At 35.9% G+C, this 19,078-nt stretch overlaps 2 protein-coding genes across 4 annotated transcripts; both read left to right on the top strand.

Moving 5' to 3' along the window:
• Positions 1–181: 181 nt before the first annotated feature.
• On the top strand, positions 182–18,548 carry LOC141911266 (phosphatidylinositol-binding clathrin assembly protein LAP-like). 3 transcript variants are annotated; one of them, XM_074802259.1, is made up of 22 exons: positions 182–418; positions 978–1,120; positions 1,280–1,355; positions 1,777–1,879; positions 3,396–3,435; positions 3,751–3,807; positions 3,900–4,011; positions 4,101–4,207; positions 4,303–4,344; positions 4,520–4,543; positions 6,588–6,670; positions 6,928–6,963; positions 7,464–7,596; positions 7,796–7,816; positions 9,085–9,418; positions 9,537–9,623; positions 9,817–9,864; positions 15,510–15,666; positions 16,023–16,146; positions 16,440–16,502; positions 17,438–17,655; positions 18,037–18,548. In XM_074802259.1, exons 1-21 carry the CDS (start codon positions 289–291, stop codon positions 17,639–17,641), a joined length of 2,124 nt encoding a protein of 707 aa, XP_074658360.1. In that variant the 5' UTR covers positions 182–288; the 3' UTR covers positions 17,642–17,655; positions 18,037–18,548. The 3 variants fall into 3 exon arrangements, with proteins under 3 accessions (XP_074658360.1, XP_074658368.1, XP_074658377.1); XM_074802267.1 differs by lacking the exon at positions 4,520–4,543; XM_074802276.1 differs by lacking the exons at positions 4,520–4,543; positions 6,928–6,963.
• On the top strand, positions 11,274–13,237 carry LOC141914993 (uncharacterized). Its single transcript, XM_074806348.1, has 4 exons — positions 11,274–11,406; positions 11,886–11,948; positions 12,431–12,622; positions 12,762–13,237. The coding sequence occupies exons 1-4, from the start codon at positions 11,274–11,276 to the stop codon at positions 13,235–13,237; spliced, it is 864 nt and encodes a 287-aa protein (XP_074662449.1).
• Positions 18,549–19,078: the final 530 nt, after the last annotated feature.

Genomic DNA, 19,078 nt, shown 5'->3' on the forward strand with positions numbered 1-19,078 from the left:
CTAACTTTTAACTCTCACCCTAATAATATTGTTTATGCCAAGTGATTGTAGTATTTTGGTTCCTTATTCTACCTTCATAAATTACACACGATTTTTACCCTTGGAATAAATCGATTGAATTGATGATATTAAAATAAATTCTATGGTCCCCGATCACGTGACAGCCTGATCGCCGGCCATATTGCCGTCAAAACATTCACACCCTCCAAAATCACCGATGTTTATAGCGGATTTCGCGTGTAATTATATGGCCTAGCTCGACTGAAGTTGACGGGTTAGATAGCAGTGATGTCTGGTCAGAGTATTGTAGATCGGGTCTACGCGGCCAAGTACAGTATCGCCGGTAAAGGCTTGGCAAAATCTGTTCATAAAGCGACGACTGAAGAAGTAATCGGCCCTAAGAAAAAACATGTTGACTGTAAGTTGTTGACTTCTGTTTTAACTCACTTAAACATCTTGTTGGGCCAAGCCACATTTAAGTGTAACACTCTGCATGTATTGAAGTGTGCATAGAGTTCGGGGATTTTGGTGAGATAATGATTAAAAACATGGCAGTAAAGTATTTACATGACAGGTTTTGTCAAACTCAAATCGACTCATCTCAGCTCAGTTCAAATATATAGTTGGTACCAGTCAGTAACCAGCAACCTGAGATACTGGTTTGAATCTTTGATATTGGATCCACAGCTATCGGGACAAGCCCCTGTGATTTAGATATTTGAGTTGGGCCCAGAAAAAGTTCTACAAGTACTTGATCGCTACGTGTACGTGTACTGCTAAATTTCTCAACTATCAAATGAGTTTCTGATTTCGGCTTCAATTTACAACAAGTGCATTTCAGAAGAATAGAATTCCTGCAGACCATTGAAACAAGTTTCTCTACTTATAGCACCCTACCTCCCATATGATATAACCGCAACTAAACTTTTACGCCTGAATGAATTTAATTTGCATTTCTTTTCCGTTTTTTTTTTCAGATTTGATTCAGTGCACTAATGAACCGAATGTATCTATTCCACATATGGCTGATCTGTTGATCGAAAGAGCTCAACATGTCAACTGGGTCGTATCATTTAAAGGTTTAACGAGCATTCATCATTTAATGAACTATGGAAATGAGGTAGCTATCAAACAATAGCAGTATTCAACCCTGTTAATGAAATGATTCGTCTGCAGAACTGTATCTAATATTTACAATTAATGTCTTTGTTATCAACGATTCAAATGTAAGTTAGCCTACTTTTCGTATTTAAACATTTGCCATTGGTTTCCATTTCAGAGATTCTCTCAATACTTGGCTTCGAACAACACAAACTTTCTCTCAGAAACATACTTGGACAAGTCAACAGTTCAAGGTGAGGTTTCATCCCAAGCTACTCTTTAGAAATACAGTGTCTACAGATTTGATTAAGCTTTGTCCCAAAAACTGTTCAGGATTTAGCTGTCGTCGATATGACGAGAGGGCTTATAGATTTGCTGCTCCTTCACTTTGGAATGTTCTGCTTAGTCATATAAATTAGGTTTACTTGTTTAGTCAAATCTTTTTAAATCAAATGTGAAAGCTTATATTTTGAAATAAAGCTGAATTAAATTACTCTATGTTGAGTGTTCGAGCTCTGATGATCGCATTTTTGTTTTAATCTAAGACTTGCCTTATATTCTGTTAAGTGCAATGATTACATTGTAGATGTTGCACTATTATATATTAAGGTATTAGATTATTATCACAAGATATGGCTTTATTCAGTATTTGATGTCATCTTTGCCATTTTTCAGCTCGTGATATGTCGAAATTCATCAGAAAATATTCCAAATATATCCACGAAAAATGCGTTTCGTATCGACAAGTCGCATTTGATTTCTGTAAAGTTAAACGAGGGTAGGTATTGATTTTAGAATCTTAATCGTGAAATATTAACCCTTTTAATGCAGATTGAGATGTGAAATACTGTGTGACATGTATTTCACTTTAAGCTATTTGGCAGCATATTTAATTCATAATCTTTGTTAGTGTCGAATTACTGCAAAAGTGCACCCAATACACAGCACTTCCTGTTAATTACAAGAAATACTTGTAATCTAATATTGTCTGACATAATTAGTAGTCATATAAGTCTATGGGTCATTCATTGCATGTATTGCATACAATCATTTTAATTTATTCTTGTTCGTAAGACTCTGGCATCGCTTATCTCTCATTCCCGCCTTGACATGGCTTACTCAGAGTTGCCACTTCTCCGGATTTCTCCGGAATTCCGGATTTTAAAAAAATCCAATTTCATTTCCGGATTTTCGGGAGAAGTCAAATAACCACAAAAGAAAACATCGCGAAAAAAATAAAATCAATTCGGGATTCGACCCTTAACATCAAAACGTGACGGCTCCGTAGAGGGTTCGAAAAAGCCGTATTGTGCTGCCACATAGTGGCAACAACCCCGCAGTACACGATTAAACCAAGATGACGCGACGATCGAAATCGACTGACGCTTCGTTTGTTTTTGGCTCTGGTTTATATATGAGGTATATTTGACGGAACCAATCGCTATTTGAAAAAATGATCCATAGACAGTAATGAAAGTGAGGCCTATAACGCGTATTGCGCCAGAACGCATCTCCCGGCGTTCTAATTTTAAAAAATTTTCCGGGGGAGGGCCCCCAGACCCGCCGACTTATTTTCCGGATTTTTAGCTTCACATAAGTGGCAACTCTGCTTACTCAATGCAACCTCGAAATGACAAATTACCTCAAAAAGACTATGACAGCCTCATAATGTGAAAATTTTGATTTAATTAGTAGTGGACCCTAAATTTCTCCGGGGAGTACCGACAAATCTACTTAAGGAGATAAAGTTTTCCAGGCTAATGATGATCATTGCATTTGACCAGGTTCGCTCAATACGCAATGAATGTCTCTTGTACATATTACATTACATTTTGTATAGCTGCATCTTGGATAACCAATTCTATCTCTATTAGAATTGGCACCTATCTAGGCACATCAATATAGCTATGAATCTTGCGGTCTTTAGTATATGTGAGCTGGGTTAATTATTGATCAATCAGTACACTGTGATTCCCATGGTAGCCAGAATCCCATATGCTGCTTCAGAAATTGTAATTATTGATTTATCCGGTTAACTGAAGCAGCCAGTTTTCCGAGCAAATGTCAACGTTTCGCATATGATAATGTGATGATAACAACGTTTCGCATATGATAATGTGATGATAACATTTCTTAACTCAGTCATCGATTTTTATTCTGTAACTGAATATGTCACTGATGCTCAATGGCTTGAAATCGCTTAAGCTACTTCTTCCTGTATCCCGTTATTGATTTCCTCAGCTAATATTAGTTTTATCGATATATTTACATTTTTGTTTTGGTTTACTTTTTAGGAAAGAGGATGGATTACTTCGTACTATGAATAGTGATAAAGTAAGATTGCAAATTAGTAGATAAATTATTAAGTGATAGTCTGACTGCTGCCGTCTGTCCAAATTTCAAAAGAAATCTTTTGGTTCCCCTTGCAATTATCAGGATTTTCTGGGGCACCAAATATTTTGGAGGACTTGTTCAAGTCCCCTGATTATTCCTTTTCTAATTTCTCAACATAACTATGCTTCACCCCCTCCTAATTCTGAATGATAATCTAGTCAAGAATTTGTGATTATGTTTGCTTAATTACTTTTGATGATTTGTCTTACTATATTTTTTACATTTCTGTATGAGTAGATTTCTTATGAATTTCAGTTGCTAGAAGACTTGCCTATCTTGCAAAAACAATTAGACGCTTTGCTTGACTTTGATGTAAGTATGAAATTCTCATGAATATTTTTAAAATGTGAAGGCTTGTATATCACCCCATATTTACTTTTACCATTCATTTGTTTTATTTACAGGTTACTCCAAATGAATTAACAAATGGTGTTATAAATGCTGCATTTTTGCTGCTATTCAAAGATCTAATACGTTTGTTTGCTTGTTACAATGATGGAATTATTAATCTGTTGGGTGAGTAATCGATTAAATTATTCGATTTTTAGTGGATTGCATATTGGCTCATTCGCCTTCATATTATTTAATCTTTTTTTTTTTTTCAGAAAAATATTTCGAAATGAACAAAAAGCAATGTAAAGAAGCACTCGATTTGTACAAGAAATTTCTAGTCAGAATGGAAAAAGTATCGGAATTTCTAAAAGTCGCAGAGGTATGTAAGAACTTGGTTTCAAATAGTATGTTGCAAGACAAGTACAGATCAGTATATGGAACTTCTATAATTTGGGTGATGATTTTGTCTTTCAGAATGTAGGTGTTGATAAAGGAGATATTCCTGATTTAGCGAAGGTAAGTCCACTTCATGTTTAGATGTATTTAGCTCATTATCTTAATAGTGAAAACGTATGAACTAAAAGAACTTTCCAAAAAGTGCGGATATCATAAAATCTACTTGATTCACAGTGGATGTGAGATTTTCACTATTGTTATATTAATTAATACATTAAGCCTTTTTTCGCTTTAGGGGCTGCAGGAAAACGCTAAGGGTGTATGTACAAATCTTTTTAAAGATTTTGAAAAAAAAAACTAATCGCAAAGATAATCTGCATTTACATCGAGTATTAATAATCACAGTTTCATGGTAGAGGCTTATACTTACCAGTTCGTGTGCTCATGTGCCCCCTGTCTACAGGTGGATGATTTGTCAGATATCCTCTCAGGGATTATTTCTCTTGAGGGTTTTCTCAATATATTTGGTCAGTTCTTTTAGGATTCGTTTGATAAATGGTAGTCTTTTCGCTATGCTGTAGGTCTACTTAACCAATTCAACTAACACCTACACTTTGTCTTCTCAAAATATAGTGAAAAATCTGTTTGCTCATGTGTTTTATATCAGCCACCTAAAATTGCTTTTAAGCCTCTGCTCAAAGATCGAAGTATTTCATACTGTTGATTAATCCTGAATCTAACCTCAATAAACCAAGAAAAATCTATGCATGATTTTCCAGATCCAAACAATAAAACTAATGTAGCTGAAATTCATAGCTTGTTTGCACTGAGAAATTTTAATGCCATGAAACCATTCACTGATAGTGATGATGATCAATTTGTCTTCCAATTAATTCATTCTCAGGAAATGGTGAATATATGTTTACTTATAATAATCATGTAAACAGGTCTACCAGCCCTTCCTTAATTCTCGCTTGCATTATGAGAACAGATCCAGGAAAATAACGGGTATTAAAGCCAATTTTGATCACAAAATAAACAAAACAAAATTTGACTTCACATCATTTTGTAGGAAAGCTGTAGGGCGATATTCGATCCTGATGGCATCGTGAGGCTCTGCCACTGTAACAAACCCTGTCTAATCTGTTGTACATGTACCTGCGCATTCAGGCTAATTCAGGGTTTTTTGCAGGGGTATAGTCTTGCAATGTCATTAGGTTCGAATCCCTGCCGAAGGATAATGGGCATTATTGTGTAAAGATTTGGATTGCGAATTTGTTTTGTCCTGGATTTGATCCTTTTCATTACTAGGCATAAAACATTTGATTTGCTTTTGGCTGCGGCGTAGATATCATCGGACATCTTTTGTAATAAATGAAGTATGTAGCTTGGATGATATGGATCTTTCTCTTTAATAGTGTGAGACAGTATTTTATTCTATTGTATGATACTCATGTATATATAACGCATTAAGCCTACTGCGTAGAAATATTTATACATAGCAATAGCTATAACAAATTCCCTGCATGATACATAGTGAAGAAATACTGAATTTGTTGATGGCTCTCGCCTGTTGTTGACTTTGGTAACTGGTTTATATTAAATAAGTTGTTGGAATAATTTTGTTACAACAATTTTTGAATGAGTTGTTCTCTTCACTTACTCTTATTGTTGGGTCCTGGTTGTTTCAGAATTCATGGGACGAGGGACCCTAGTATTTCTTAGGTTATTTATATCATTCAAAGGTATAGGAAAGTGTATGAACTGTGTGTATATCTAAGCTTGATCAGCGTGGCCTGTTTTCTAAATATGCAGCCGAGCATTGTTCTTTCTACGAGACAATTGTAATAGAATAAGGTGACCAATTATTCTCTGGCAGGGTTAATAATTATTACTTATCAAACAGATCTTGTTTTTTTTTCTATTCGTTGGTATGTGATATGCTGATTTCTTCAGAAAATCTAGTGAAAGGCAAAAAAGAAACGCCAAATAATGTTTCAAAGCAAAACATACAGTTTCTGGCACATTTTCAAAATGAATTACATTTTACACTGAGGCTGGGTTAAAAGTAAAGTGGATGTGTTGAGTTTGTTAGTCGTATCTAATCAATCAAACAAATAAGAGGGACAATTCCCTATTTCTTTAAAGATAGAAAATAAAATAAAAGTTTAAATTTATTGATGTGAGCGATGCTGACCCAGTATGACAAAGGAGTTTTTCACATACATACATACATACATACATACATACATACATACATACATACATACATACATACGTTTGAAACCTGAGATACCTGATATGAAAACCATTCTGATCTGCCATCAATATGTATAGTAAGCTTACTTTTTAACTATTTTCAGGCGCCGTCAAGTTTATTAGATGCATTGGAGCAGCATCTTCTATCACTGGAGGGCAAAAAGGGTGGATCTACACCGACAGGGAGGTACGTAAAATAAAGATGAATACTACTGGTAATCAACGATATGAATGTTGTCATTGCATGGCGCTTTATTTTCCACAATTCTCTGGTTTACAAATGATCACCACAAGCTGTACCCGCATGACACCTGGTGGACATTTCGAATGAATGATGATTTTTTTTACATCCTCACTTGATTCGTTGTGTGCGATCTTCATTTGCTTAGCTTGAAAAAAAAAACGTTTTCTTTCTTCGTATTGAAATTATATACATGATTGCAGAAGTATTACAATTGGGTCTAAAAATACCCAGATAAGGTAGAGTACCATTGTAAGTTTTGCTTCATTAACCCCAGTTGTAAGAATTTCGATTTACGTTGTGACTGATTGTAAACATCAAATATGATAAGAGATGACAAATTTCGCAGCAAATACTACAAGTTGTGTCTCTTACATAATTTAGATAACCAGTGACCAGTGAAGATATTTTTTCGAAAAATTCCTAGACTGCTCTAAAAATACTTCTTATCATACTAACAATAGATTATCGATATCGCTAACATTCAGTAGACTGATTACTAGTGCGTGACCTATTTCAAAGACTTATTCTAACCGAGACTTATCATGTCGCAAAAGTTATATTTTACTTACATTAAATTTGATTTTTTTTTTCAAGTTATGCGTTATTACTCATGTTGCCTAAATTCTGTTAAAACATCATTTCCGATCAATTTTGTTCTTTTTTTTATGCTGCATCTTAAAATGATTTCGAGCACAGATTCGTTCGTTATACGTAATGATATTTTTTGTTTCTACAGTAAACCACCTCCAGGCTTCACGGCGGCCACGAACTCATTTTCAAAAAGTGCCGCTGCCTCGAGCAGTGGAATCACAGAAGAAGATCGTCAGAAAGCTTTGGAAGAAGAAAATAGAACGATGGAACAGCTGAAGGTTTGTAATTAAACTTCAATCATAATTATCTATAAGTTTCCTCGCGTCGTTGTCCCTGTGCTTGTTTACTTGTGAACAAAATCAGGTGACTGAAATACGGGCGCGTGTGATCGGTTTGTTAGAGTAATTCTGCGGTTTTTACGTATTCTTGTTTCAACGAATCCTGTCCGTTGTCCTGTAAAACCACTTGCTATTTCAGATGGGGCAAAGCGCAGATGATGTATGTATGATATTTTTTAGTGTTAAACAATATTTCTCTTATGGCTGGAATGTGTCGTTGAACTCAAAATTGATAACTCGTAGCGCACTGGGATCTGTCATTTCTATGCATTATTGAGGAGCAGGTGAAAAAAAATGTGATTTATAATTCAGAACGTTACGCGAGCAACATGACATCTAAAACATGAATATTAGATATTATCCTATGAAAACATCCGGTAAATGAAATGCAGAAATTGCTGTTGTAACCCGCTAGCGACTTCCATGCTTCAGGCAAATTGATTCTGCTACAGATCTGACTATTTAACCATCTACTGTCGCAACCTCGGTGGCATTGTTCGTTCCTTTTAAGCTTGGACCTTAAGTGCGTTAAGTTATCGTACCAGAATAGTTTGAATCAAGACAGTGAATTGAAATATGTAAACATTTCAGCCATTTTAGAATTCTTGCGACCACCGTAACCATAATAGATTATTGTTTGGTTTATTTTACCATTATTAGAAATTTTTAAATGCAGATCAAGTTTTCTACCGACAATCCAAGCATAATACTGTGTGTTTTACCTTACGTACTTTATCTATGTACGTACATACATACACCATACAAACCTTGTTACCTGGTTCCTGGTTATTTTACTGTACGTATGAGATCTTCGTTTTACGAATATCTGATCGTGCATTTTCAAGACTGAATAATTTGTCGAATGAAACTCAGGATCTTCTGATTTCCTGAAGTAACAGATCTCATCCCTCAGTTGATTGCCGTGAAAGCAATCAGTTTTTCCCAAAACATGTACTTCCGATTTATGCGGTATAGTGCGTTAATCATAATAAGTTCTGCTCAAATTCTAAGCATTTAGAAAACTCTATTTTGTATTGATTTCACTGTGTTTGTATTTGATTATTTCGTAACAATACCATAATATGGACTAGTTTTCACATATTTTAGATCAAACTTAGAATCGATGTAAAAGCACAACTCCTGAAATTTATTTCTTTTTCATACGGTAGTAGCAGTAACGTATTGGACTTTCTCTAAAGAAGGCTCAATACACAGATGACTCCTTGTAAATAATAACTTGTATTGCATTGATTACGAATATTTTTTGAACATTTACGAAAACATCAAATGATTTATTTTTCGTTATATATGGATATACATGGCATATATGAATGTCATCATATTAAAAATTGTGGCATGTTTGTTCTAAAAATTAAGCCCCTGAATTTAATACGGTTCTTCGATGAAAATCAATTTTTATTTATGTAGGAACAGCATATTCGACAGGAGTATAATTCTCAATCATCCCCACCAATGGCATCAACCAATCCATTTGCGTCTGCCACTACATCGCCTAACCAGAACATCGACCTATTCGGTAGCGCTACATTCCAGAACCAGACCGGCGCCAGTGGTGCAGCTATGAGACCTAGCGATGATCTGCTAAGTTTAGGAAGTGCAGCCCCACCTGCTAGTAATCCATTTATCTCACAACAAAGTGCCATGACGATACCTTCAGCTGCTGCGGCTCCAGTTGCATCACCAAATAATGCCTTTATGGCGCCGACAAACCCTTGGGCTTCTGCAGCTCCTCCACAGTCTGGTAAGACTTTTAATTCGATTCAAAGACATCGTTTATTGATTGCAATTGAAGAAAAAAGAAAAGCATTGGTTTATATATGTCTGAAATGAAAGAGCATTTCTTATCTCTCAATTTGCAGCACCTTATTCAAATTCAATGTCTAATAATAAAGAGGTGAACTTTGAAGCAGCATTTGGTGGATCATCACACACAACGCAGGCATCAGGTAAGCGTCAGAAACCATTTTATATTATACAATATGTGTTTGTTAGTGTATTATATACCAGTAGCTAGCTATTATTGAATGTATGTGTATATCCCATTTACTCGTCACATTGCTTGGATAAGAGTTTTTCATTTGCGCGAAGTAGATAATTAGAATTTCATGAATGTGGTGCTAATTTGTTCATTTCTTACAGATATAGGAAGATTTAGGGCCAGTTCCACTACCAATGGTGTACCTCCAGGTCTGTATGCATGCCACACCATCCCTTTAATCTCAATTAATGCACCGTTGGATGTGGCTGACAATCCCTAAAAGTTATAAACCCAGTTCCAAACTAGGTGATTATGATTTGACTGATCATTGTTTTTGCTACATGTTGTGTGATTGGATGATGAGTACATCATTCATCGACATGCATCGGTCAAATCTTTATATAATAAAGTGAAACCTTGTTCTTTCCAACCAGTTGAAGATCAGCTTCACTGGTAAAGGGTAGAACCAGCTTTCATTATTCATATGTTCTGGAACTGGGTCTAGACAATTGCTGTGATATTTTATACAGATGTGTTTCACAGTACGATGTAATCGCTTTCAGATGATTGTCCTGTCAAGTCGATTCATTTTGTAAAATGATAGTTTAATCAAAATGATTGACCATTCTACGATCGAATAAATCAGTGCTATTCAGATCATCCCCGATGCTTTAGTACTTAATCACTTTAACGTCAGGATATTGAAATTTACATTGCAAATTCTTACAGCTTAAGAGAACTAATCCCTGTACGGAATCGTTTAAATTCAATATGCCCATAGTTTTTGTATAACAACGAACTCTAGGAGTGGATTGATATGCAGTCTTGATTTCACGTTACTTCAGCCTAGCTCAGGTCGACTTGATCACCCGAATTGATCATCGTAAGGACAGCGGTAGTATACATGTGACCGCTGATTGCTGATTCGTTTGTCTCATGGTGTTAAGAGCACTCGGGTCGACTTCAACTCAATCATTGACGTCTCTTCGTTTGTTGGGTCGCCATTTTGAACTCTTTAAGTCATGTGACGCAATACTTGTTGCTGATTAGCTATATCTGCGATCAACCCTTCGTATTTAAAGTACATTCATGTCGAAAAAGTTCCCGATTAGAAAATTGCAGACTTAACTGCTTACGATCCAGCAATCTGATCAGATCTTATTAGTCAACCTGAGTTAGGCCTTAGTGAGGAATAGGATCTTGCAATATACCTCACTATTCTAACCAAAATGCACTTAACAGTAAAACCTAGAAGGTAACAAGAATAATTGTGCAGGTAATGCAAAGTTTTGTCTCGAGGAGTTAAGTTTGTCTGGCATCAAGTCAGATGGTACATCTTTAACCGAGTTTTTGGGGTCGGCAAGTTCATGATTCTGTACACAAGCTTGATCAGGTGAAGCGAAATACAACACCATGCAATGCTTTCAGTAAAGAAAACTCTGGCGGTGTATTTTTTTTATTGATAGAAATATATAGCATGTTTCATGTATTCATGATATGGAATATCTTTTTGGATTTCAGGTTATTAATCTTGCGAGCACACTCGGCAGTAATCAGCTATTTAACTTGTTGTAATCTTGCATTAATACTTAATTTTTTCTTGGTGTATCTCATAGAAATGATGAGCTCTGGTTTTGAGGAACATCTAGATCCACTTGGTACATCATCTAGCAGATCTGCTAGTCCGCGCCCAGTGTATAGTCCGTTGCCTATACCTGACTTTGGCGCGCCTCCGTTGGTAACGAGCACAGGTTGGTGATGCGGCTGTTGTTGTTTTGCGTTTTAGTTTTTCGTTATATATCAGATGATGAATAATCTTCAATATATATATATATACGTATAGATGATCCCACAAATCCGATAAACCATAGACCTAGTTGAATATACAATATACAGTTGAATGGTCAAATTAGATATTTGTAGCATGACAGTATATTATGTATATGTTTCTTGAAGTTTAGCACCGAGTCAATTGAATTTGTTACATTATTTAGGATTTTTCTCTGAGTTCATCATTGAATAGGCCCTCACCGAATGTGTAGCATGATATGTGCAGTAGTTGTATTAAAGCAGAAATTAGATTTCTAGGGCTGATTTTATAGAGTGATAGCTATTGAAGTAAAACCCTACCGTTTAAACGTTCACCCACACTCTAAAACTTTGTCGTGTTTGGTTGGTAAAACTCATTATTGAATGCACTGAGAAAGATTGGTTTGGTTGCTGTTTGTAGGAGATGATTCAATAGAAAATTCCAGTCCTATTCCTAATGCCGCTACAAATCCCTTTGCGACAGGTTAGTTCTTTAATTAACAGTTTAGTTTGTGAAAATTGCTACCATGAATATTTGGTAAAAATTGGAATTTCTCCGGATTCATAGTGGATTGAATATTGTCCGTACATTGATCATTTTCCTTGAAATGATGCAGTGATATTTGATACGGTAATACATGTATGATGCGCTTGCTTTCTAAGGATCACCCTAAACTGCCAGTACCAAGTAGTCGATATGATTATTTTCATTTGATTTTCTCGGAATTGATATTCCGTCCTTCCATCAGATTGCATTTCGGTTTTTGAAATTCTCGTCTGTTTGAGATAGAGACAACGTGTTGGTGATTTATTTTCATTTCATTCATTGCATGGTTAGAAACTTGTGGATATCTTCATTTTCTATCTTATTGTCAGGGGTAGTTTGCAATGTTGTAGAATTACCTGTTTGTCCAACTACATTGATATATAACTGCATTTTCACATTATATTTCACTGCTTACGCAGACTCAATTACGGATTCATTCGGCACATCACCTCAAGCTGCAGTTCAAACTAATGTCGCTACAGAGAATCTGTTCAGCTTGTCTGAAACGGAGCGTAGTATTTCCCCAGTCCCGACCGCTGGTTTAATTCCTCCTACAAGCTCCCCAATCCCACCAGCCATGTCGACCAGTGCTGATCAAGTAAAACAACAAGGTTAGTCCCGCACTCCTTTCCTCGATATAAAAATTTGATGATATTACTCACAAAATAACAAAACTCGATAGGTTGTCATTAGTCAAATACCGGTTGTTGGAAGTCTTATTGAAATAATCCATAAATGTTCGATTTCTAGATATATTCTCGAATTTGGATGTACTAGCCGGGCTCGACCAACCAGTTTCACCGGGTCCCACTGCAACGCCTGCCCAAACTGGATTAGTGGACTTGTTCTCCACAGGAAACACAGCCACGGGCAACAATGTATCCAATTCGGGTTCGGGCAATGCGGCCATGATGGGTGGCCCAATGATGGGAATGGCCCCCATACCTCCAGTCTCATCAAGTATGCCCATGATGTCTGGCTCACCCGGTATGGGTTCGCCGGCAATGTTTGGGTCTCCAGGCATGGGATCTCCGGCTATGGGTAATGTCATGGTTGGTTCACCAGCCATGAGTAGCCCAGCTATGCCGCGTTTACGAACAGCACCACAAGAACCAAAGAAAGGTTGGTCAGAAAGTTGTTACTCGATAGATATTGATCCCAGTCTTGTGTCTAGTTGTTATGAACCTCTAAGGCTTATATGCTACGTATCTCCTGTTTTCAGTTGATCCTCTCTCTAGTATCAACGTTTTCGCGGGTTACGAGGGCCATGTCTCTCCTTCCCCGACTAAGAAACCAATCGGATACAGTAGCCCTTCTCACCGAGGTTAGTCCGAGACGGCGTTCAGTAAATTTATATCTGGTCGTGAAGATGATGTTATTTAATTGCACTTCGCCGTTAACATAAATAAACTGTATGCGTCACTATCTTAATTGCGCAATTATCTGTTACAAGCTGTCACGGATATGAGGGACTCCCCTACTCAACCCTCTCAACTGTCTTCAACCCCAGGTGGGTACTCCTCTCTATCTCTCCGTCTGTCTCTGTATTATTTTTTCTTTCATATATCACATTTTTAATTTCATCCTGAACTCGGCCTTCATTGTATTGCTGCATGTATTATTTTAGTTTGCAAATCCGGTAGAATTGTTCTGTTTACTACAGTGCGTTAAAGTATGTACACAAATATGTTTCAAATTATAGAAATAATCTGGTAGTTCGTTTTTTTTTTTTCTTATTTTGCTTCATAACTAAAGATATTATTTCCCGCTGAAGTCTTTTATTCTGTCAATGATTTCTCATTCGAATTATTTTCAGTAAATGATACTCTGATACACTTTGGTTTCACCCCACATGTCGTGTTAGTTAGTCCGGTGTACTTTTACTGATGTTTTTTTTTTTTAAGCGTGCATAGCATATAAATACCACATCTGCGTAAAATTCTATTTCAGTAATTTGTGCGAGCATTTTCATTCTGTGGTGGTTGGTACAGTGGAGGTTCACTAAAAAATCACAATTTTATTTTGGCGATTAGATTCATCGTTTACCCTTATGTTATATGAAGCACATTTATCTAATATATGAAAGTCATTATAAAGTATTACTTATTACCGACCTATGATATGGATTACAACGTCATTTAAAGGAAGATTGATTGATGTACAAAATGTAATGCGTATGGAATATGGTGCTGTATTCACCTCCGATGGTGCTGTATTCACCTCCGATGGTGCTGTATTCACCTCCGATGGTGCTGTATTCATATATGATATCATCATTGACTGGCTATCACTGATCTTAGAATTTTTCTTTGCAGTGATTGTCGAGTGCTGTTTTGCATTAGCTGGCTTCCATTTTCATTTCAGATATGACAGCTAGTGGCAGCAGTGTTGCTGTTGCTAGTGATTCTGCAGCTGATCTTTCAGGTGATCTACTCTAAGTTTGCAATAGGCATCCTAAGAGGGTGATTTGAGGGTGACAAACACTGACCTTTAACTACTTACACATCTTCGATCTCAATAATTTGAAGGTGCCATTAAATTGGAAGTTCATTAGATTGGTTCAACTCTGAAAATACTGATAAATGATGGGGCAAAATTTTTCCCTCTAATTCGTGCTACTCAGATTTTCATGTTTAAAGCACCTTCAGAAAACATCTTCAGATGCCAATGCATTAGGTTAATTGAAACTAGTTTATTGTTAACCAGTTTTTAGTGTTTGCGTTACTAATTGTATTCATTTTATCTTTCTTTGCTATTTCTAGTTCTTTGTCTTCATTAGGTAACTTTGTATATAGGGAACAAATGTTGCGATATTGCTGATGTTGATGAATTCAATTACTAATTTGTATGTTGTGTATGTTATAAGCGATTTTATCGGCCGATCAGGGCTGGGCCTCGTTCGACGGGCAGTTTTCTCATTACACAGAATCTTGAATTTTCCCACAATACTAGTACATATTCATATGACTGTTAATTTTGGTCGTGACATGTCTACTAGGGAGAACTGGAATTTATTTTCCCAGCTATCACCTAAGGTATGATATATAAGTGCCATTGAACTTTTTTCCTGAACTAACAACATTATATATGTCGGCTATGATAACATTGTTATATGATCTCAAAAGTTGAATGAGGAGTTATAAGTACAATAGAATTTTGTATATTTGATTGTCGGTCAATGTACTAGTCGTCTTTTTTAAGTATGTTTGGTCAGGCATCATATTATTTTGTCAGGTGTCAGTTACTCGATATGAGTGTTTTTTGGAAACACTCAGCCTTTAATAACGATCCGACCAAATTGCTATTCATCAGTTCATTGATCATCAGTTCATTGCTTGTCTGCTAGGATATTAAAAATTACATCTTAGATATGTCAAATGTATGCGTATTTTCTTTTATTTCAGATGGAGAATTTACTCATTACCTGCTCATTACAAATATAATCATGAAAATCATTTAATTATTAACAAGTTTGTCTCGCTGTGTCATTCATTTTAGGTTTTGATGCTTTTGGGGAAGTGTTACAGCCAGCAACAAATGCAGCTTCTGACCAGAAAAAACCAGACGACAGATATATTGTTAAAGGCGACTTAGATAGCAGTCTGGCCTCAATTGTTGGAAATCTCAACATGAATGGTACAGGACAAATAAAAAAGTATGTTCCAACTATATGAAGCAATTGATTGATATTTCCCCATCTCTAGGTGATTGTTTCACTACAGGAGCTGATCTCAGTATCATGAATCACAAAAATGAGTCTTGTTTCCAATAACTGATTGATTTTGAACGTTAAGATATCATCCAGTGTAGGATTATTAGACTAATTTAAAGAATTGGAAGGTTAAAAGATTGCTACTTTTTCAAGCATAATTTACCTTTATATACTATAAGCACAGGTTTCATTGTATACTGATGCCTGTTATTGATTTATTCACATTCACTCAAGTGTTTTTAGGTCTAAAAATTCCCCATGAATGTTTTAATATTTGTTCAATGCTGGTGTTCTTTCAGAACTGATCATCAGTGGAGTCCATCAGCACAAAATAAACAACAACTGACTGGTGGTTCAAACTGGTCATCAGGGACCGTTTCAGCAACAATGAGTTCATCCGCTTGGCCACAGCAACCACCGATGGTACGATGATAATTACTCATAGGAATTAATTTTTATGCTAGGTTCAGAACCTTAATCTTACGACAGTCTTGCTATTACGTGTAACATATTGTTTTCGAAGAAACACTGCCATAGAACACTAAATCTATAGGAAATGGAATATATTATTAAAAGACTAATTTCATTCAGCAATCTGTTTAGAGACCATTGTCAGTGTGAATGGGTCACCCTAGTACTGGTATAAAAATTGCACTATGAATGTGTAGCTACCCGGTATGTGTAATTTATTTCAAAACAATATGTTTGTCTTCCAGGGCTCAATGCAACAGCAACCAATGATGGGTGTATATCCTGCAGGTCAACAACAACCATTTGTAGTAAGTATTTGATTATCAATTGTCTTTATATTTTGAATCCTTTCCTTTGTAATTTACTCTCTATTAACTCGTTTCTTGTGATAATATTGCTACTGTTTTGATATTTTTAATCATGATAATTTTTAAACACTTCTAATACTGAAATCTAAACATGCATCTTGAATTGATAATCCATTTAATGAATGATAATTGCACTCTACTCATTGACATTGATCTAACATTGTAGGTTTTTCATAATACGTGCTTGGATATCTTTCAGACATAACATAAGATATTGACTATGGTTGCTCTAATTGTTCAAATTCATTAAGAGTGGTAATTTAGTAACACTCATCTGGGTTTTGAGAAAACAGTTACTGTAAAAGACTTGTTCAGCGACCACTATGATTGATTATGTTTGAAAGGTGAATGATTTGTACTATCGGAACTAAGGTTTGCTACGATTTGTCTAACAGCTAACATATTAATACAATGCGTGAATGTTCACAATATGATAATGTGCCGAAGGTGGTGATTTAAAAGTTTCGCCGTATGATTTGTCTGTGACTGATCAGTTCCTTGTTGCATACATAGATAGCTGTTCATTCGTGCATGTAACATAGTTCATGCATGTAGATGCTGTGTAAAATCACACTGGAAATAGTCTTAAGTCCTTTGATATTTTAGATTTGTGAGGAAATTTCAACACCACTTCCGTAATGACAGGCTGACATTGAATTAGATGTGATCAGATAGAAATTTAACATTTCAGACAGAAAGAAACATTTTATAGTATAGAAAACATAAGGATTAATAGATTATTAAATCATAAGTGAAACGGCCTGTATTTCCAGCAATGAACTTGATAAATGAATATTTTTGACGGTTCTTGTTGAGATGTTCGTGTTAGACAATGATGCTAAGTAGTAAATACTATGTTCTGCTTACACTTTCAGAGACCTGGCATGTATCATACGGTGGGGCAGCCTTACATGAACGGGTATCCTTATTTTCAGGCACAACAACGACCGATGGGGGCAGGGATGGGTATGGGTATTCAACAACCCAGTATGATGTATGGACAACAGCCGCAACCAAACTTATTCCAGCAGCAACCACGACCACAACAATCACCACCTGATCCCTTCGGAGCATTATGAACCTAGTAATTCAGGTACTTTCCGAAAGAAATCAGGCTTTTCAATTCTGACATTTAACGCCTTGTGTGCCAGATGATATATGTCGATTTCCCATATTTGGTCAGAATTTCACCTATTTTTGGCGTTTTGATACATCTGGAAAAATTAGAAAAAATTTCACCGGCTGGAACCAATCCACATCGAGCTGTCATATATTGATTGATTACTAAGCATATAGAAACCACTGGGAAGCACCTGTGCTATAAATCAATCAGCTTAATAAACCCTAAGCTAACTGCAGATTTCCATGGAAATCTAATCTGCATTCGATCTACGTGGTTTGGCGCTCCAAGTGTTAAATGAAATGGGCAATCTGCACGTAATGACAATTGTACTTATGGTTCATTGTTTTTCAGCTACGATGCTGGATTCAAATGGACAATAAACTGTGGCAATCTGTACATAATACACAGTATATATGGATATTGTATCTGTTTTTCGTTTTTCTACAAGTCGGGTATATCACCAAATTATAGAGAAAAGCTGCTACTAGTCTGTACTGACTCATGTGTCACGCCGTTCACAAAAGAGTATTGATGGTATCGAACATTTGCATGTATAAGACCTATTCAAACTGAAAACTGCGTTCAAATTACTGAAATACAACATATTTGATTGTTCGGTGCTGCATAAAAATTGATACTGTTAGTTGGTGTAAGATAGTGTATCTGTAATATAGAAATAAATATGCAATTGATCCGCAGACATTAGGCAATCATATACGTGTACAATATCATTCATGTATTTCACTGTCAATTCTATCCTCAGTGTGCCAAGACGGTGTTGTTCCTGTTTGGACAAATAAAATTCATACTTTGTAATTCATACTTTGTACCACAGCTATGAAAAAAGAATAGTAGTCTGTGTGCGATCATCAAATTTAAGATACCAGGTGCCTCTCCCGAGATAGCCTCCAAAATTCAATCTGCTGACTTGCTACAAAGGATAAGAATGATATTAATGAACAGAGAAATTATATCTATGTGTATAAATAAAAAATCAATTTCATCATTATAAATACGTACTAAGATAACGCTGATATATCCTGTTCAAAGAAAGATGCTCTGTTCCATTTGTTGATATATTTTCAGCATTAACATTACTCTGGTATAAAAATTGAATTGAACACTAATGTCTAGTGCTTGTTGCTTTCAATGCAGATAAAGATTGACTAGAGCCTTCTAAGTGTTATAAACTTGAAAATCTCTGCTACTATCCTGTGCTGAGAAAAATATAGATCTATTATTGTACTCGCCAAGTGGACAGGATATTATGTTTGTGATATAACTGTAGCTTAACTTGTGCCGAGATACCAAAACCACAATAATCAATGTCATATTACCTCTGATTATTGATGACTAAAAAATGATTTCATTTCTCCTCTCGTATTCAGTTTGT

Source organism: Tubulanus polymorphus, chromosome 1 (assembly GCF_964204645.1).
Source record: "Tubulanus polymorphus chromosome 1, tnTubPoly1.2, whole genome shotgun sequence".
Taxonomy (NCBI): domain Eukaryota; kingdom Metazoa; phylum Nemertea; class Palaeonemertea; order Tubulaniformes; family Tubulanidae; genus Tubulanus; species Tubulanus polymorphus.